The 21,039-nt window shown below is 30.1% G+C and overlaps 2 protein-coding genes across 2 annotated transcripts; both read left to right on the plus strand.

Annotated features, from left to right (window-relative positions):
- Nucleotides 1-241: 241 nt before the first annotated feature.
- Nucleotides 242-4,826, plus strand: LOC134830272 (zinc finger MIZ domain-containing protein 1). The gene is made up of 8 exons (XM_063843693.1): nt 242-1,166; nt 1,859-2,205; nt 2,270-2,458; nt 2,519-2,661; nt 3,323-3,628; nt 3,693-3,855; nt 3,916-4,305; nt 4,373-4,826. The coding sequence occupies exons 1-8, from the start codon at nt 254-256 to the stop codon at nt 4,505-4,507; spliced, it is 2,586 nt and encodes an 861-aa protein (XP_063699763.1). The 5' UTR covers nt 242-253; the 3' UTR covers nt 4,508-4,826.
- A 2,635-nt stretch (nt 4,827-7,461) lies between these two features.
- On the plus strand, nt 7,462-19,693 carry LOC134832367 (serine protease nudel). Its single transcript, XM_063846362.1, has 14 exons — nt 7,462-7,501; nt 7,563-7,664; nt 7,733-9,534; nt 10,741-11,061; nt 11,117-11,921; nt 13,049-13,437; nt 13,494-14,236; nt 15,035-15,204; nt 15,269-16,049; nt 17,155-17,522; nt 17,930-18,512; nt 18,932-19,039; nt 19,096-19,367; nt 19,440-19,693. The coding sequence occupies exons 1-14, from the start codon at nt 7,462-7,464 to the stop codon at nt 19,691-19,693; spliced, it is 6,738 nt and encodes a 2,245-aa protein (XP_063702432.1).
- Nucleotides 19,694-21,039: the final 1,346 nt, after the last annotated feature.

The raw sequence follows: 21,039 nt of genomic DNA on the forward strand, positions 1-21,039 counted from the left end.
GCAATTTGTAACCAGTGGCGACAAATATTACGACTCTTCGAACAATAATGCTGGCGGAATGTCAACTGGATATTTAAGAAACGAGCAGCAAATGCAGAACGGCAACACCAACAACAACAACAGTAGCGGGCTAAACGGCAGCAGCAATAACAATAATTACAGTCAACAGCAGCAGCAGCAGCAACAATACGCGAATAATCAAAATTATATGAATAGTACGCAGACGACGACGAGTGGCGGGGTGGTTGGAAATATGGTAGCTGCCACAGGTAATCAACACAATCTCGAAGGCATGGGTTACAACAATCAGATGAACAACGGCATGGGTGGCATGCAGCATGCCGGCAGCAACATGATGGGCCAAAATGGGGGTCAGAGTTGGGCAAATGCGCAACAAATGTCCGGCGCGGGGCAACAAATGAACCAAATGGGCACCGCTGGCATGAACGGCATGTCCCAGATGCAAATGGGCGGCAATTCCATGGGAAGCATGAATGGCATGGCAGGTACGGGAGGATATCCGACAAATACCCGACACCATCCCCAAATGAACCCGATGCAGCAAATGCAACAAATGGGCATGTCGGGCGGCGGCATGCAACAACAAATGATGAATCCCCAAATGAATCCGCAAATGAACGGAATGAACCAACTTGGGCCCATGGCGAAAATGCAAGGCATGGCAAATGGGTATTCGGGACGTCGCATGACCCCGTATCCCAATCCACAAATGGCAGCGGCGCAAAAACGCGCCGGCATGTATGGCGGAATGGGAAATCAAGTCGCCGGGATGCCGTTTGGGCAAACGCAACCAAATGTTCCTATGGGCATGCAAAATTCGTATGCGGGCAGAGGTGGGCCCATGTATGGACGCGGGCCGAATCAGATGATGCCGCAAGCGAGACAAAATGCAATGCCGCCATATGGAGGCGCTGGAACGGGTGCTAATGGAGGACCAATGAATCCGCAGCAGTATTATGGTAACGCTACTGCAGCTGGCGGCTACCAGAATATGCAGGGATTTCAAAATATGCAACCCGATCCGGCACGCATGAACTATCAGCACAGTCCTGTTCCTGGCAATCCGACGCCTCCGCTAACGCCCGCCTCGTCAATGACCCCGTACATTAGTCCTAATCCAGATATCAAGCCAAATATTATTCAAAGTAAGTTTCCTTTGATCAGAAATAAATTAAATTTGTTCAGTATTCGAGTTTTTCAGTTTAAAATAATAAATAATATTTTTTTTATTATTTAATAATTTTTAATTATTAGAGAATTTTTTCTAAAAATTCTATTTATTTTTACTGCAAAATAAATACATTCTTAGAAAAAAAAAGCAACAATATTTTTTTTTATTTTTAAATAATTTTAAAATTTTTTTTTACGAATTTTTCTAAAAAAAAAATAAATATTTTTATTTATAAAATAATTTAATTTAATTAAAAAAAAAAAAAATTGAAATTTTTAATTTAAAAGGCAATTAAATTTGAGTAAAACAAAAAATAATTCAAAATAAAATAAAAAAAAAATAATTAAAAAATTTAAAATTAAATTTAAATTTAATTTAATACCTAATTAAAATAAAATCAATTTCAATTTTTAAAAAAATCCAATCAAATTTCCTATTTTAATTTTTAAATTTTAATTTTTTAAATTTTTTACAAAAAAAAAACAATTAAATTAAATATTAAAAAAAAATTATTTTATTTTTTTTTACCCAAAATTACTTTTTTAAAATAAAAATTTTAATTTTTTAAAAAGTTTATAACATTTAACTGAACAAATTTAATTTTTTACCGCACTTTTTACCTTTTTCTCGCAACATTTTCTAACTCCTCTCTTCTTTCCGCCGTAGAACCAGATGAATTACGTTTAACTTTTCCTGTGCGCGATGGCATAATCCTACCGCCATTCCGTCTCGAACACAACCTCGCCGTTAGCAATCACGTGTTTCAACTGAAACCCACTGTATATAATACGGTAATGTCTCGCTCCGACCTGGAACTGCAACTCAAGTGTTTCCATCACGAGGATCGTCAAATGAACACAAATTGGCCCGCAAGCGTTCAAGTTTCCGCCAATTCGAATCCGCTCGAGATCGATCGTGGCGAGAACAAGAACTCGCATCGACCGCTTTATCTCAAACAAGTGTGCCAACCCGGTCGAAATACCATCCAAATTACCGTTAGCACGTGTTGTTGTGTAAGTTTTCACACCTTTTCATTAAAAAAAATTCGATTAAAATTAACAAAAAATTATTTTTCAGTCCCATTTATTCGTACTTCAATTGGTGCATCGACCAGCAGTGCGACACGTGCTTGATACGTTGTTGCGGCGAAATCTCCTGCCGACAGAACATTCGGTCGCCAAGATCAAACGGTTCTTCGCAAGTGGCGCAATTCCTCCGAATGCCATGAACGAATCGGATCCGACGCAGGAACCGAAGTCAGTGAGGGTAAGTGACTTTTTTTGTGATTTTTTGACATTTTTATCTAATTTAATTTAATTTTTTCAGGTTTATTTGAAATGTGGCAGTACGCATAAGAGGATAACTCTTCCGGCACGTGGTCACGATTGCAAGCACATTCAATGCTTCGATCTCGAAACTTATCTGCAGGTGAATTGCGAACGCGGTAATTGGCGATGTCCTATCTGCAAGTAAGTAAAAAATTAAATTTTGATTAATTTAAATTTGATTAATTTTTTAAATTAAATTAAAATTAAAAATAAAATTATTTAAAGTAAAAAAATATTATTTTAATTTTTTAAATTTAAATTTCATTAAAATTAGTAAAAAATCTTTTATATATTTTTTTAAAGATTTTTCGCTTTCAAGCTTTGAATAAAAATTAAATCTTAAAAGAAAAAAAAAACGAATTGAAAATTAAAATTAAATTTTAGCTAAAATTATTTAAAAAAAAAAATTTAAAAAATTAAATTTTAAAATAATAATAAAAATAAATAAAAAATAAATAAAATAAAATTATTTAAAATTAGAAAAAAATCTTAAATACTTTCAAAACACTTTTTTTTTTAAAAAGATTTTTCACTAAAATTAAACTAAAAAAAGTAAAAAATTTAAAATAAATTTACAAAAAACTTTTTTTAATTAAAATAAATTTTCAAAAACGAATGAAATGAATCATAATTATTTTTTTTAATTTAAAAATATATTTTTTTAATTAAAAAAAAATTCATCTTAAAATCCAATTAATTTAAAAATTATTTAATTTAATTTAAAAAAATTAAATTTAATTTTAATTTAAAATTTTGTTTTTTTTTTAAATTAATTTTTAATAAAATTAATTATTTTTTTTAGTAAACCCGCATTAACGGAGGGCGTTGAAATCGATCAGTACATGTGGGGCATCATGAACACGATAAAGGCTTCGGGTGCTGACATCGATGAATTTACCATAGATTCACAAGGAAACTGGAAATCGCTCGCTAAGGGCTTGTCTGGCAACGGAATCAAGCAAGAAACTGACTTGGATTCGAAACAATTCTACAAGGTGATGTCACCGGGCAGCACTGCGCTACCATCATGGGATAATTTGCAGGCAATGAGTCCCTATATGAGTCCCGACATGAATTCTATTGCTTCTGGCAGCATGATGGGACAAAAGTGAGTTGAAAATTTTTGATTTTTAAAGAATTTTTTAATAAATTTTGATTTTTTTCCGTTTCAGCTTCAACAACCAACGACCACAATTCGACAACTTTGGAAATCCAATCAAACAGGAGCCTGGAACACCCACTGGCGAGTATGGGGTCAATCCGCTGGCGCATCTAAATGACTCTGTCAATTCATTGGATCCGTTAAATGCGATGGAAAAGTCCTTGAATGATCAGGTAAATTAATTTTTTTGGTCTTAAAATGATTTTTTGTTAATTTTTTACGATTTTTTGTAGATGCCTCACACTCCCCACACACCTCACACGCCGGGCGGTCCTCCAAGCGTTCCTCCCGCGAACGATCAAACGAATCAAAACCCGAATTCGAACAGCAGTGTCACAAATAGCTCGCCCCAGCACACATCTAGCACGAATAATTCCTCCACAAATCTGCTAAATTCATCGAATCCGGCAGCCAACATAATGAATTCACCGCAAAGCCTCATGAACTCACCGCAAAACATGATGAACTCGCCGATGAACAACTCGCAGAACATCAGCAATAACGCAAACATGCAGCAAAATCTCATGAGCAGCTTGGGAACACTCACGGACGTCGATCTGAATGCGGATTTGAACTTTGATCCCGCTGCCGTTATCGATGGCGAGGCAGGAGGTGACTTGAATGTAAGTTTTTTACTGAAATTTCGCACAAAAAATAAATTTTTAATAAAAATTTTTTGAAATTTTTCAGCTGTTACCGGATAGCGTGGTCGATCCAACCGAATTACTGTCATTCCTTGATCCGCCAGACTTGAATACGCCGCCATCCAGTGGCTCAAGCAACAATCCCAACAATGACGACATCTTGGCAGCCCTTTTTGACTGATCGAAACACTAAGAAACGTCAGAAATCGTCGAAAAACTGCAAAGAAATTAATTGTGATGATGTGCAAATTATATTTAAAAAATATTCTTATTCATAAAATGTAACAAACAACTATTAGACACGAAAAATGCATCAAAATTTCCCCCTTTCCTAACGAAAAAAAATATTTAAAAATAATAAATTGTGATTAAATTTCATGTTCTGACCAGTAAAATAGCACAAAAGGCACTAAAAACAATAAAAAAAAAGCATAAATGTCATTCAAAATTAATTAGAAAGATAGATTTTTGTGGTAGTTGAAACCTTAATCTCCAAAAAATTTCCCCTAATTTCCCTCAGCTATGAACAAACAAACAGGGCACAGCCTAAAAAATGCAATTAAAATAAAATAAATAAAAAAATAATAGAAAAATACATAAAATAGGTTTCAAAAATGTCATTAAATTGAGTAAAATTAATAAAAAAAAAAGTAAACTAATAACTTTAGTGAATATAAATGTATTTTACTACTCTATAAAAAAAATTTATTAAAAAAATAACTTTGAATTAAAAAAAATAATATAAAATAAATTAAAAATATGTGGCATGGACCAAGAAACTTATTTTCATTTGCAACAATGTTGCAATATGTTACAAAGTTGCATCACATTTACAACAAAAAAAGTTAAATTTTTACATCACTTCCCTTGTCTTTCTCTCTAATAAATAAATAAATATTTAAAAAAAAATAAAAAATGGAGAACACACAACTTTTTTTAAATTTAAAAAATAAAAAAATAATTTAAACATACACAACACACTTTCGATGGATGTCGCGATGCATTTTTAAACCACCAATTTTATATTTTTTATGAATTTTTTACATGAAAAATTATTAAAAAGTATTTTATTAATTATTATTATAAATTATATTATTATTATTATTTTGTACATACAAATACAAAAAAACTACAAAATTTTATCATAAAGTTATAAATATTGTAAATAGTTCAAAAGTTATTTAAAAATTTAAAATATTAATATTAAATAATGATAAAAATTAAAATTAATATGAAAAAACACCTAAACAAAAATTTACTTAAATAAATTTAAATAAAAAAGTATTTAACATCCTAGTAGTTTGTAGCCTATTATTATAATAATAACAATAAATATATATTATATATAATGAAAAAATAAAGAAAACTAAATAAAAAGTAAGAAATATAAATAAATGAATAAATATTAGTCGATTATTTAAATAAATTATCATTATTAATTATTATTCTATATATAAATATATATATATTATATTGAATATGATAATAAGAAATAAATAAAAAAAGCAAAAAGAATAACAATTAATATACATAATAATAATAAATAATTGATTATTATTATGAGAAAAAATAAAAATTGAAAGAATTATAATTGAACATGCAAAAATTATAAAACAAAAAATTATAATTTAAATAAACAGAAAAAATAATAGAGAAAAATAATAAAAGTGTTTTATTCATTTTCTTTAATTTTTTGTGAAAACTGCCAAATATTGGTGAGTATTTTTTTTTCTTCAATTGGTTTTTGGGTCAATCAAGTGTTTGTATAACATTCACCTACATTTTCGTATAAAATTCATTATTAATATTATGATTACACACGAAAAACGTAAAACAAACGCTCGCACATTCTTTGACAACTCATTTTCGGAATTTATTTGTTTTTGTAAAAAAAAAGTACGAAAACGTATAAAAAATTGTAAATAAAAAATAAATTGATAATGTTTGTTGACAATTTTTTTATATAATATTTATTGACAACCACAATAAATAAAAATATGATTTTTGTTGTTTAACTTTGGATTGAATTTCATTTCCTTAATGTCCGATTGTATCATTATTGTGGTATTGATTTTCATTCATGTGAAGTTAGTTTTAATTAATTTAATAATTATTTCGTGTAAAAGAATTTTTTTTTTGATTTTTTAATAAAATTTTGTGTGTAAGTTTTTTTTAATTTTAGATTTAATTAAATAATTAATTTAATTTTTTTTAATTAATTATTAAATTTATTTATTTAATAATTAATTCATAATTTTTTTTAAGTTTTATAGTTTAAAATTTAAGAATTAATTAAATAATAATTAATTTTTAAACGAATAAATTAATTTATTAATTATTTCGTGAAAATGTATTTTTATATTTTTTTAAAAATTTTATGTGTAAATTATTTTCAACTTTAAGATTTATTTATTTTTTATTTTTTTTTAATTAATTAATTATTTATTTATTCATTTATTTATTATTTTTTAATATTTTTAAAGATGATGGACAAAATTCTTTTTTCAAAATAATTTAATTATTATTTTTTAAAATTACCAAAATTATTTTTAATATTTTTTATGCACTTTTATCCCATTTTCGATTATTTTTTTCATAAAAAACGTTTGAATACCGGTAATAAAAAATCATCAAACGCCCCATTTCAATCAGTTTGTTTGTAATTAACTTTAAATAATAATAATATTGTCACTTATTAACACACATAAACACAAAAAATGCTGATTTAAACAAAATTTCATACAAAATAATAATTTATTACCATATTTGAGTCACTTTTGAGTTACAAAAATTGCTTCAGTAGCTGTCGAGTCGTGAAACTGTTCGGAAATCACCTGAAAAAAAAAATAAAAAAATAATTAATAATTTGTGGATATTAAAAAAAATTTAAATTTCTAAGTGTGAAATTAAAAAAAAAATAAAATAAAAAAGTGAATTATTAAAATAAATTATTAAAAAAATAAGAAAATTTAAAATTTAAAGAAAAAAAAATTATTGAAAAAATTCCAAGACATAAAAAAAAATAAATTTATTAATGTAATAAGCAAAAAGTGTCAAATTTCAATCAAATTACATAAAAAAGTGCAAAGTTAAATGTTGCAAAAAATAAAAAAAAAATTAATGAATAATTAAAAAATGTCAGTAAAAGTCAAATTATCTCAAGTAAAGGCAAAAGGTTCGTTCAAGAATAAAAAAATAATTTTCTGTGCCAATTTTTAAACAAAAAATTATTTCAGCTTCATCGAAGTTGTCAAAAACTTGCTTCATCGTCTTTATTTGCTGTTTTGTATTTTTCTTGATCGGAATCGGGTCAGGTTTATATTCAGCGAGTATTTTCAGTGAGTTTTAATTGCAATTCCATGGATTTTTTTTTCGTAAGTATTTAAAAAAAATTTTTTTTTCTTAGACAAACCAACTCCGACTCCGATTGCGGTGAAACGTTTCCAACACCTGTACAACGTCGAAGGCTCATTGGAGACTGAAATAAAGAAAAAAGTTGTGCCACAAGTGAAAGATATCGCCGATGACACCGTTCAAATTGTCAACGAAATGGTGGCGCGTCTCGTGCGAAGTGAACGCAGCATAAAACCCTCGAAATTCAAGAAAAAATGGAAAAATTCGAGAATTTCACGACCAAAAAGGGATCTTTCGTCGGATTTTGCTCCAATGAATTTAGATCCCATTCAACACACGGAACGCGAGGCTCCGTTAATCCCCACGGGAAAAGATGTCGTTACCCGTTCCAAACGTCGCGCTTTGGAGGAATTGCGACAAGAGCTTAAATTGTGTCGCCAGAACGCCGGAAGAGACTGCGGAAAAATTTACGAGCAAATTTCTGTGTTAACGGACGAAATTGATCAACGTTTCGCCCGGATGAAGTCAATTGTGAACGAATTACGCCCAAATAGCGACACAAAAACGCTGGATGTGCTAAATGTCGTCGAAAAAGACGACAAAAAGCGATTAAAAGAGGATCAACAACGAAAAATGAAAGATTTTGGACTGCAAGATTGTTCGTCTGAGGAGCAAGATGGCAAAAATTCGACGGGATGTGCGATAAAATTGAAGGATGTCTTCGAAAATGAAACAAATATCATCCATACAAAGACCAAAATTTACACAAAACCCAGCACGATCGCGCCAGAACCGATTTCTCTTGAGCCAACGACCATTTTAACGACAACTCCAACAACAACAACTTCGGAAATGCCAACTCCTCCCTTCCCGGAAGACAAAATTGAGGAAAGTGACTCCAAACCACGCGCTCTTTTCACAAAAGACCCTCCGCCGCCATCATATCGGAATCGTCAGGGTCATTATATGGGTCACCATCCGCCTCCAAGTGAGGATTTCGACTCGTACCCAGCAAATGACATGCTTCCCAAAGCAAAAGTTGACGATCTCTATTGGCGTTTCCCCCATTCGCACCGCGGAAATTTCATGGATCACAACAATCTCGAAGAAAATGTTGAATTTCCAGCCGTAATTCAAGCTGAAACGTCTTCCAAAAATGAAAAATCCACTACAACAACAACTTCGGCGCCAGAAGAACCCAAAATTATGGGCGCCCAGGGTCCCTTTATGAGTGTTTGTGAGCAATTCGCCCGACAACATGGCATCCAACTCGATTCTTCCGGCACGATTATCTCAAATAACGGAAATTTCCAAGCACAACGACCGAGCAGTGTCGGAACTCAAGTTCCCCAAACGGGGCAAAGTAGCAAAGCATCTGCGCAACTTTTTCTCAACCCCGGATTTAATCAAATGGGCATGCCTTTGTGTTATATGGCTCCGCAGATGAGTCCCCAATGGAATTATGGCGGCTTTTTCGGGCATTCGGCGCCACAAATGATGAATAGACCGTTTTCGCAAGTGCCCTTCCCGGGAGTTTTTAATAATTTTGGCAGGAGTATGATGACGCCATCCGCGCCAGGAGGAAATTATTATTGTGCTTTTATGCCGAATGCGAATCAACAGATTCCAATGGGATTCGGAGCGTTTAGGACTTCGGAAGCGATTGCGGCGGAAGGAAATTCGGAAATTATTGCCGCGACGAAGAAGTCGAATGTGCCATCGGAGACGGATATTATTTATGCGAGTTTTACGACGAAGCCGGTGAAGAATATGACGGCGTTCCAAGAACGGGCGAGTGTGAGTTGCAGGCCGGGGACGATTGCGTGTGCTGGAACTGGACAATGTATTGAAACGGTGAGTTTTTTGACTTTTTTTATTCGCGAATCCATTTTTTGGGTCATTTCCTCTGAATTAACTTACAAAAATTATTTCCTTTTTTATAATTTTTCTACAAAATTTGTCCAAAAAATTCAATTTTTGAAATTTTTCTTCTCATTTTGTTTCATTTTTTGGTCGATATCCTATTTTGTTTAAATTAACTTAAAAAATTATGCCCATTTTTATAATTTTCAACCGAAAATTACTGAAGATTTTATTTTTAAGATTTTTTCTAAAATTTTTTATAAGTTTTTTTGATTCTGTGATCTTTTTTGTCATTTTTTTCAAAAATTTTTATAAAAATATGTGTTAAAATTGTTAATAATTTAAATCTTGGAAATTTCTTTCTATTTTCGGTTGATATCGTCACTTTGCCGAATCTATTAGAAAAAATCTTTAATTAAAAAAAATACTTAATTCAATTAATTTAATTATTTAATTCAAAAAAAAATTACAAAAGTCAACTAAAGTCTTTGAAAATTAGGATTTTTAGCTTTTTTCTTCAACTTTACGAGAAATTTTTATTACAATTATTTTTTTATTTTTTTTCCAATTTTATAATTTTTGACCATAAACCGCTGAAGATCGACTGAAAATTTATATTTTCACACTTTTCTTATATTTTTATAATTTCTCTTTTCTATTTTTTTTATACGAAATTGTGCAAAAATTGTATAAAATTTGAATTCTTGGATTTTTTCTATTTTCGGTAGATTTTTCATAAAATATCGTTAAAATACCGAAATCGTGTAACAAAAATTTTATGATTTTTTTATAATTTTTTTTACAAAAGTCAATCAATTTTTTTTTTAAACATTAAAACATTTTCACCAGAAAATCTTATAATAGCATCCAAAATCCAAAATAAATTTCTTTTCAGAAAATTTGATCATGAAAAAAATATAAATTTCAAGGAGAAAAAAATTAGATATTCTTAAATTTTAATAACTTTTTTTCCAAAAACTATCCAAAAATCATCAAAAAATTATTTTAAAAAAAATTTTTTGATCTAATAATTTTTTTTTTCTTTTTTCATCACTTTTTACAATAAATCAACCAAAAATTGTTTAAAAATTTAATTTTTTACCTTTTTCGTTGATATTTTCATCGAAAATCGTACTTCCTCCGAATTAACTTACAAAAATTATTTCCTTTTTTTTTTTTTTTTTTTTTCATTTTCAGTCAAAATGGTGCGATTCTCGTATTAATTGCTTGGATTCCAGCGATGAAGTGGCTTGTAGTTGTAAAGCTCGCCTTCCGTTCAACCGAATTTGTGACGGAGTAACTGATTGTCCGATGGGAGATGACGAATTGGGCTGCAACGGTTGCGATAAATACTCGTTCACTTGTTATTCCTCCCAAGATGAGTACATTGCCTCGCATGGACATGGAACTTCGATGTGTTTCACGCTAAACGATCGCTGTGACGGCATCCGAAACTGCTTCAATGGAAAAGACGAACGAGATTGCAATGTTATCGTTAAAAATCTTGGCGGGTATCTCGTGAGTAGCTAAAATTTTCCTCAAAAAATTGATTTTAACAAGAAATTTCTTTTAGTCGCATCAAGTTTCCTATTCGGACGGCTTTTTATATCGCAATTTCAAAGGAAAATGGTATCCAGTGTGTCGTAATCCCGCATTGTGGGCTCGTGAAGCTTGTCATGCCGAAGTAGGACGAACAGATGAAGCTCCTCGTATCACTTCCGATCAAAATGCGGCAGTTGTGGGTCCATTTATCAGCAACAAAGGTGACGCCTTGCGAGATCCCGTCATCGAAGATCACTGCAATGCCCCGACTTACGTTGTTTGTCCCCAAATGAAGTGCGGGCGCGTGAAAAGTGTTCACGATTCACTTCATACGAAGAAAAAGCGACGTCATACGAACACCACAATTACCGAAAATCGCGAAAAAGAGCACGTTAGTATTGTTGGCGGCACTGATTGTGCTCCGCATCAATGGCCATTCATCGTTTCGATCTTCAAAAATGGTCGACATCACTGCGGCGGAGCCATTAAAAGTGCTCAATGGATCATCACGGCAGCGCATTGCTTCCATTCGTACCACAAAAATTACTATGAGGTGCGTGCGGGGTCTTTGCGACATCGCAGTTACAACCCGGAAGTGCAAATTTCGCCAATTGTGAAGGTTTTCGTGTATCCCAAGTACGATCAGAAGGCAATGGTTGAGGATATTGCACTCGTTAAGATCGCGGCGCCACTGAATTTTAACAGATATGTTCGTCCAATTTGTTTGCCGGCACCCGGAAGGAGTGGAACGCAAGCAGATTGGGTTAATGGTCCGCCAGTTGGGCAAGTTTGCTCGGTTATGGGATGGGGAACGTTGGCGGAAGATGGACCTCATGGTAAGAAATTTTTATTTTTTAATTTTCTCACTTTTTTCTGTTATGAAATTCGAGATTTCATTGTGATAAACTTAAAAAAAAAATTTTTTAATTTTATCAAAAATTACAGTTTTTTTTTTATGTTTTTTCAAATTTTTATTTATTTTTCAAATTTTTAAAAATAGCATAAAAAGACTTAAAAAAATTATTTTCTTCATTCAAATTTTTAAAATAATTTAAAATTAAATATGATTTTTAATTAAAATTTTTAATATTTTATTTAATTAATTTTTTTACGATTTTAATTTTTAAAAATTAATTTTTAGGTATTTTAATTTATATCACTTTATACCTAGATTTTTTGCAAAAAAATCATGGAAAAAAATTATTTGGTATTAAAAAAAAAATATTTTTCTAATTTTTCATTTTAAATTTTGAAAAGTCGAACGAGATAAATTTGTTTTTTTTTTAAATCAAAAATTACAGTTTTTTTTAAGTTTTTCGAATTTTCCCAATTTTCGTTTAATTTTGAATAATTTTTTTCAAACAGAATTAAATTTAATTTTTTAATTAATTATTTTTTTCATTTTTAATTTTAATTTTTTTACGAATTTATTTTATTTTTTCTATCAGGCAATTTAATTAATTATTTTTAATTATATTTTTATCGATTTATACCTAAATTTGTCGAAAAAATTCAAGAAAAAAATATTTGGTAGTAGAAAAATATTTTTTAAAATTTTTGATTAAAAAATCATAAAAAAGTCAATTAAATTTGACTAAATTTGTTTTAAAATTACCTATAATAAAAATTAACAGAAATTGGTAAAAAATCCGATTTTCTATTAAAATTTAAATAAAAAAATCTGTCACATGATCAAAATTGAAATAAATTTTTTTTTGACGAATTTTCTTGAATTTTAAGTTGAAATGTGAAAATAAATTTCACTTAAAAAATTTAATACTTGTCTAATATTTAAAAATGCTAATATGCTATTTCTGCATTGAAAAATATAAAAAAATATTCTTTAAAAATTAAAAAAAAAATAAATTTTTTAAAAAATTATTTTTATACCTATTAAAATTTAAACTTTTTTAATTTTTAAACTTTTGAAACAAATTTTAAATTTTTACCTTTAAATTTCCAGCTGACGGTCTCAAAGAAACCCATCTCCCCATCTTGGAAACATGCAAAAACAACAATCGCGGCAAGTCAATTTGTGCCGGCGAGCTTTCTGGCGGGCGTGATGCTTGTCAAGGCGACAGTGGAGGCCCCTTGCTGTGCAAAAGTCTTCACGATCCCGAAGAATGGTATCTTGCTGGAGTCGTTTCTCATGGCGAAGGATGTGCTCGTGCGGGAACTGCTGGAATTTACACTCGAGTTTCACATTATCTCATATGGCTGGACAAAACAGAGGCTGAGGATGGCGAGCCAGGCAGTTATCCGATCACGCAATGTACGGGCTTCAAATGTATTTGGGGCGGAGGGAAATGTTTGCCGAAAAATAGTCGCTGTAATGGAGTTGTCGAGTGCTTGGTATGAAAAAAATTTAATTTTTTGAGTAATTTTTGAGAAAATTTTGATTTTTTTAGGGCGGTGAAGATGAAGTTGATTGTCCTTTCACTGCTTCGCAACTTCGGAGCATGGAAGATAATCAATTTAGGGACGAAGAAGCAACAACAGTGGTTCCCAAAACAACTTCTGAAGCAGAAACGACTGATTTTTCGTCATCAACGACCTCAAGTACGACAGTTGCAGCTGAAACAACGGTAGAAACGACTTCTTCGACTACATCAACGACAACTGAGGCTCCTACTGAACTTCCAACGAGTCCAGAAACAACTTCTGAGGCAACTTCTAGTACAGCTTCCGTGACAACAACGCCAGAAACAACCACTGAAGCAAAAACTGAGCCAAAAACGGAAGTAACGGTACCAGAAACGACCTCGACTTCAACTACAACAACAACAACTACGACAACGGAAGCTCCTTCTACGACAGTTTCAAGCACAACTCAAGAAGAAACGACAATTTCGACGTCAACATCGACAGTTGCTCTTTCAACAGCTTCCAGGGATGGGCGTCAACTTGATTTTATGACCTCAACTCTTCCATCAACGACGGTTTCAGTTCAAACGACAACGGATTTGGCTCCAGTAAATGATTCTGGGCGACATTTGTTCCCAATTTTCGCTACTTCGGCAACTACTGCACCAACTGTGCCTACGACAAGACCATTTTTACCGTTAGCTGTTTTGCCAGCGACGACTGTGAAGCCGGTTATTAACAAAAGATTGACTTTAGATCCGCATGGCGATACTTTCCATTGTCAAAAGTGAGTTTTTTCTTTGATTTTTAATTAATTTTGAAATTTTTGTCCCTTTTTCAGTTTAAAAAAATTCGAAAATTTTTCGAGGCTATCTAAAATAGAAAAAAAATTCATTAAAAATTAAAGTTTTTTTTAAATTTTACAATTTTTCAAGATTTCTTTTTGATTTCAAAAAATTTTTCTAATTGCATTCGTAATTTTTACATGAAATTTTTCTACAAGAATGGTATTGAACAAAATTTTTGACAATCAAGACAGAAATTATGTTTGTCTTGATCTTAAAATTCAAATTTTTACTTAAATTTACTCAATATTAAGTTAAAAAATAAGTCAAAAATCAATTAAATTTTGACTTTTTGACAATTTTTATGAAAAAATTAATTTTTAAATTTTAATTTTTTTTAAAAATTTTTGTATTAAAAAAATTTTGAATTTTCCTTAAAATTTAAGTTCCTTAAAAAAGGCAAAATTTTTTTACGAAACTTAATTTAAAAATAAATTAAGTTTTTTTTTTTAAAAAATGTAAAAAAATAATATTTTTTTTTTTCGAAAAATTGTTTTAAACCAAAATCTTATTGACTTAACGATAAACTTAACTTTAAGAAATATTTTTAACATTAAAGCTTAAGTTTAAATTGAGGTTTTCAAGTTAGTCAAAAAAAATTTTCGAATTCCTTAACAAATTTCATAAGCAACAACAAATATTGAAAAATTATTTCCTTAAAAAAAATTTTTTTTGAGACAAAAATTTTGATAAATTTGAAACTTCCATGAGAATTTTACTAAAAATTTTAATTTTTTCAGTATCCCTCAGTCAATTAATCGCGTTCATCGTTGTGACAAACAGCTAGATTGTGAAGACGGAACTGACGAACGAAACTGCACTTGTCGCGATTTCCTCGTTCATCAACATCCGCACAAAATTTGTGATGGAATTGTCGATTGCGTGGATTTAACTGACGAGGAAGGGTGTTGTAAGTACCTAAAATTAACTTTTTCCAACAAAATTTATTAATTTTTATTATTTTTTGTCGACAGTACTTTGTTCACCTGACCAATTCAAGTGTCGCTTATCAAAAACTTGCGTAAATTTAGCGAATCGTTGCAATAACGTCGTCGATTGTGAACACAAAGAAGACGAACTCGACTGCATTTCGCTCACAAATGGCGTCACAGTGCTCGTCACGCCCGATAACAACCCGGTTCTCAAGTCCCGCGGCTACTTAACGCACAATCACCGCGGAAAATGGACAATTCATTGCGGTTCGACGCATCATCATCACGAAAATCGCGTCGCTGAACTCGTTGGACAAACTTGCATTTCTCTCGGCTTTGCTGGTTACTCGGATTTCAAGCACGTCAACTTTGGCAAGGAGAAAAACGAACTCGGCGTTCAAATTGTCGAAGATCCCCATCATGATGCGAGACGAACAATTGCGCAGGAGCAAGTTTCCCTCGTGAATATGCGAGAAAATAACTTGGATATCGAGTCGGTGGCGATGGCAAGTGACTGTGTAGCTCTCTGGATCGAATGTGTGCCGCATACAAGTTCAAATAAGACGAACGTTGTGAAGCCGTTGCCGTTTTTGAGGCCGCATGACTACGAAAGACCGACAGTTCAGCCGAGTATTGTGCCTCATGTGGTAGTTCCGGTGCCGCATAAGCATCTGAAAGACAAGTTGAATGAGACAATTGGGCTGAGTGAGCATCAATGGGCATTTAGTGCGGTTGTTTTTGCCGAAGGAAAGCCAATTTGCAATGGAATTTTGTTGGCACGGCAGTGGGTAATGGTCGAAGGATCGTGTTTGAAGTTGCATAGGTGAGTAAAATTTTTTAAATTTTTATCAAAAGCTTCAAATGTTTAAATAAATTCTCATTTTGACTAAAAATCTAAAGAAAACCGAAAAAATATCTCAAATTAAGAAGAATTTAAGTAAAAACTACTTCATTTTGACTATTTACGTAAAATATTTAAAAAAAATATATAAAAATATTAATTAAAAAATCTTTGAAAGTCTAATATTCCCTTATTTTAACTAAATGTCTGTAAAAAATTGATAATTTCTTGAAAATATTTTTAAAATTTATTTAAACTTTCTCGTTTTTGCTAAGAATCTTATAAATTCGTCAAAAATTTAGGAAGTTTCTTAAAAATTTATTTCAAAAATATTTTCGTATTAAAAAAAATAATTTTTTCATTATTTAAAAATTATTTAAAATTAATTTTGAACATTTAAAAAATATTTTATTCTTTTAGTTTATTTTTATTTTCAATTTAATTTTAATTTTTAATTAATTTTTTTTTATATTTTAAAAATAGAAAAACTTAAAAAATTTTAAATTTAAATTAATTTTATTAAATTAAATTTAAGGCCACTCCAAATTTTTTTTGAACTTTTTGTCCCATGCCCCATTTCAAAAGCCGATTAAAATAAAAATAAAAGTTAAAAATTTGATCAAAAATGACCGTTTTTTGTGAATTTTAAAATTTTTCAAGGAATTTTTAAAAAATTTTAATTTTTTTTTGTTTTTTTTTTTTAACTTTTGTATTGAAAATGATATATTTTCAAAAATTTTCTTCTTTTAATTTTTTTTTCGAAAAATATTAAATTTTAGTTTTTAAAATTTATTTTATGAAATTTTTTTTTTTCAATTTTTAAGTTGAAATTCTCTGAAATCAATTTTAAATAAGAAGTTCTCAATGTAGATACCTTAAAAACAACTAAAATATTGATTAATAACGAAAAACTGTTTAAATTTTGTCATTTTGTATGAAAAAGTATTTCAAATTTTTTTTTTTTGTTGCCCCCCCATTTTGAAAAAAAGTTTTTGGGACAAAAAGTTCGAAAAAAATTTGGAGCGGCCTAATTTAATTTTTAAAAAATTGATAAAAATTACTAAATATTTTAAAAATATTTTTTCAGACTCGAAACGGATCACATTGCAGTCCTCCTTGGCAGTTCAAATTCCTTCCTTCACATTCAAGGCCCGTACGAAGTCGTATCAAGAGTCGACTGCATCCGAGAAGTTCCTCAATCGAACGTTTTGTTACTTCATCTCGAGTATCCCGTCGTTTATAATCGTTACGTCTTGCCCACTTATCTGATTGACAGCACAGATCGCGAAGTCGAAACGGAAGAATGTCAAACGGTGTCAATTGACAAATTTGGTCGCTTACGTGCCTGGGCTGTGAGAAAAAAGATGCATGCTTGTCCAGCTGGGTACAAATGCTTCGAGGATCATCATTCGCATCATTCACATCATTCACATAAAACGTTGTGCGAACTGAAAGGTAAGAAATATTTTTAGATTTTAAAATTTTGTTTTTAAATTTTTTATTAAAAAGTTTTCGATTTTATCATAAAATTTAAATCAACTAAAAAATTATGCTCAAAATTAATTAAATTTTTTAATTAAATTTAATTAAAATTAATTAAAATTTACATGAAAAAATTAATTAAATTTTATTTTATTTTAATTTGTTTTTAAAATTTTAAAATTAATTTTTTTTCTAAAATTTATTGATTTAATTTTTTATTTGATTGAATTTAAATTTTTGTTCAATTAAATTTAATTTTTTACTTTTGAGCTTTAAAAAAAAAAATTAAATTTAAAATTAATTAAATTTAATTTTTCATTTAATTAAATATTTTTTAAAATAAAATTTAATTTTTTTATTTAAATATTTTTTTTTCTTAGATTTCCTTCATCGCCCTGGCTACGTGATTTGTCGCACAAAATCCAGCTCCTGGTTCCCAACTGGCTTCTACCACAACTTGCATTCACTTTGCGGCACGGACAACCGCTTGACGGTCCTGACGCTCAACCCGAAGCACTTTACGCTCCTCAACGTGATCGGTAAGCGAAAATCGTTGAATATCAAAAATCCCCTTGTCCAAAATATGTCGATTGACTTTCCGCATGACTTCCATCCCGATCACCTTCACCATCATGACACGAACGATCCATCACATGTCATTGATATTTTAGAAACGCTCGAGTGTCAGCCGTACTTTGGATCGCCGCTCTGCAATGGGCACCGTTGTCCCTTCGGCGTTTGTCTGGCGGAGAAGCACGTGTGTGACGGCGTCGTTCATTGCCACGATGCCAGTGACGAGGCGGCGGAAATTTGTGTGGGTCGCAAGAAACGCCAATGCAATCATCACGAGCTCACGTGTCGCAATGGGAATTGCGTGGAAAAATCACGGTTTTGCAATCAAATTAACGATTGTGGCGATTACACGGATGAGCCGAGGGTTTGTTCGTGTTACGAATATTTGAGGTAATTTTTTAAAATTTTTTTCTTTATTTTTTAACCCTTGGCTCTTTAAAAATTAAAAAATATAAAAATTAAATTAAATAAAATAAAATGAATTAAATTAATTTAATTAAATAAAAAATTAAAATTTAATTATTAAAAAATAAAAATTAATTTTTTTCACAATTTTTTATTTTTGAAAAAAAAAATAATTTTAGAATACTTTTACAATAAAATATAAAATAAAATTTTAAAATATTTTTCTAAAAATTATTGAACATTATTTTTAATTTTTTTTTTTTACTCCTTAATTTATTTTAATTTTATTTTAAGATTAATTTATTAATTTTAAAAAAAATTAATTAAAATTAATTTAAAGATTAATTAAAAAAATTTAAGATAAAAAAATTAAAATTTTTACTAAAAAAAATATTTTTTTTCAGGGTAACGGATCCCGATAAAATCTGTGACGGAATCCGAAACTGCTTAGACAAATCCGATGAAAATAACGAAGAATGTCGCTGTCATCCAAATCGTTTCCGTTGTGGACAGTAAGTCCCTTTAAAAAATTAAATTTTTAAATTTTTTCATTAAAAAATCATTTCAGAACGTTAAAATGCATCCCGCATGACTTTGTATGCGACGGCGATCACGATTGTCCCGGCGGCGAAGACGAAAGCTACTGCTACGGCATCCAAAATAATCACATGTCCGACGGCTATTACGAAGTAATGCAGCAGGAATTCGGCGTTTGGCATACAAAATGTTTCCCCAAATCCAAGCCGCCCACGCAGACAGACTTGATTGAGATTTGCCGCAAAATGGGATACATTGACCCGAAATATCCGAAGGCGAGGGCACGTGTCGACAATGAAACAGGTTCGTATTTTGGCATTTTACGAGACAAATTTTGCTCATTTAAATAATTTTGCATCTTTTTTTTCTCCGTAGTGATGGCAATTCTCCCTAATTCCGATAATTCTCAGATGGAATTTGTGAGAGAGGAACGAAAACTTAATACCACCCATGATCTGGCACCAGCCACGAAGGCAATTATCAGCAATAAATTCTCGACGTTGCAAGTGAATGATGACATCAAGTTGTACGTGAAGCCGAGCAGACCGCTGGCGAGTCTCGTGGAATGGGACAAAAATGACGAAAAGAACTGCTTTAGAGTGGAAATCAATTGTGGCGCGAAATATTAGAAGTAAAAATAAATTAAGTTATTTTTTTTACCTGACGTCTCCATTTTTCATTCCTTTTGATGTCGAAAGAGAAAAAAATGTTTTTTCCTTTCGGCATTTTTGGCTAATAAATACATGTCAGTCGAATTTTTCGTGAAAAACGTAAAACTTTTCATGATGATATGACTAAATGGCATCATTAGGATTCTTTTCTGTCTGTGTCTCGGTATCTTCCATCTTTTTGTTGTTCTTCTTTTCTCTTTTTTTTTTTTGTTATAAATAGATGCATTATCGTGTTACACACTTTTTCTCTTACGACACGTTCTTGTACAAACAAAGACCCAAGTCAGTGCGAGTGAGTGTGGAAAATGATAGCAACGAACAACACACAAAAACCTGGATAAATATTCAAAAAATGTTGACAAAGGGAAAGTTATGGGAGGATTTTTTTCTGAATGAAAGCGTTTTTTTTTGTTTCTTGGAAAAACGCTCTGGAAGGAAATTTTGCTACAAAAGTCAATCAAGAGATTAAAATAATTTTAAAAAAATAATTAAAAACATTTTTTTTAAATTTTATAAAAAATTTAAAATTTTTAAAATTAATTAAATTAAAAAATAAAATAAAAATTAAATAAAAATAAAATAAATAAAATTTGGTTAAATATTAGATTTTTTTGGTAAAAAATATTTTTAAAATTGATAAAAGTATTAAGTTAAAAATTTTAAAAAAAAATTAAAAAATAACCGTCAAAATTTTTGAAAAAAGTAAAATTTCAATCAAATTTATCGTTTTTTTTTTATTAAATTTTCAAAAAATTTTTAAAATATTTTTAAAATTTTTAAAAATTTTTGAAACTGACCAAAAAATGGTCAATTTTGATGAAATTTTTAACTTTTTTTTTTATCCCCAAAAGGATTTTCGGCTTTTTGAAAAATTGAGCAGGGGAAGAATAAGAAAATATGCCTTTGAAAATTTAGAATTAAAAAAATAAATTGATAAATTAAAAAATTTTGATATTTTTTTTTTCTAAGAAAATATTTTTAAAAAAATGAAAACTAAGCCGCTTCAAATTTTTAAAGTCAAAAATTAAATGGGACAAGATATAGAAAAAAGTTGAACAATCAAATTTATCGTTTTTCGGTCTTTTCCCATACATTTTCAAAAAATTTTTAAAATATTTTCTATTTTTAAGAATTTTTGTACTGAAAAACGAAGTTAACATGAATTTTTTTCTATAGAAATATTTAAATTTTTTTTTTTTAATTTTATGAAATTTTTTTGTTTAAATTTTTAATTTGAAATACTTTCAGATCACTTTAAAATTATCAAATCTCAATATAGATACCATTAAAACAACTAAAATATT

Source organism: Culicoides brevitarsis, chromosome 2, assembly GCF_036172545.1.
Source record: "Culicoides brevitarsis isolate CSIRO-B50_1 chromosome 2, AGI_CSIRO_Cbre_v1, whole genome shotgun sequence".
NCBI lineage: Eukaryota > Metazoa > Arthropoda > Insecta > Diptera > Ceratopogonidae > Culicoides > Culicoides brevitarsis.

Coding starts and splice junctions, on each gene's coding strand:
- LOC134830272 (XM_063843693.1), top strand. CDS start 254: ATGGTAGCTGCCACAGGTAATCAACACAATCTCGAAGGCATGGGTTAC. Junction 1,167..1,858: donor CAAGCCAAATATTATTCAAA/GTAAGTTTCCTT, acceptor TTTCCGCCGTAG/AACCAGATGAATTACGTTTA. Junction 2,662..3,322: donor TGGCGATGTCCTATCTGCAA/GTAAGTAAAAAA, acceptor TATTTTTTTTAG/TAAACCCGCATTAACGGAGG.
- LOC134832367 (XM_063846362.1), top strand. CDS start 7,462: ATGTCAGTAAAAGTCAAATTATCTCAAGTAAAGGCAAAAG. Junction 9,535..10,740: donor CTGGACAATGTATTGAAACG/GTGAGTTTTTTG, acceptor TTTCATTTTCAG/TCAAAATGGTGCGATTCTCG. Junction 19,040..19,095: donor AATCGTTTCCGTTGTGGACA/GTAAGTCCCTTT, acceptor AAATCATTTCAG/AACGTTAAAATGCATCCCGC.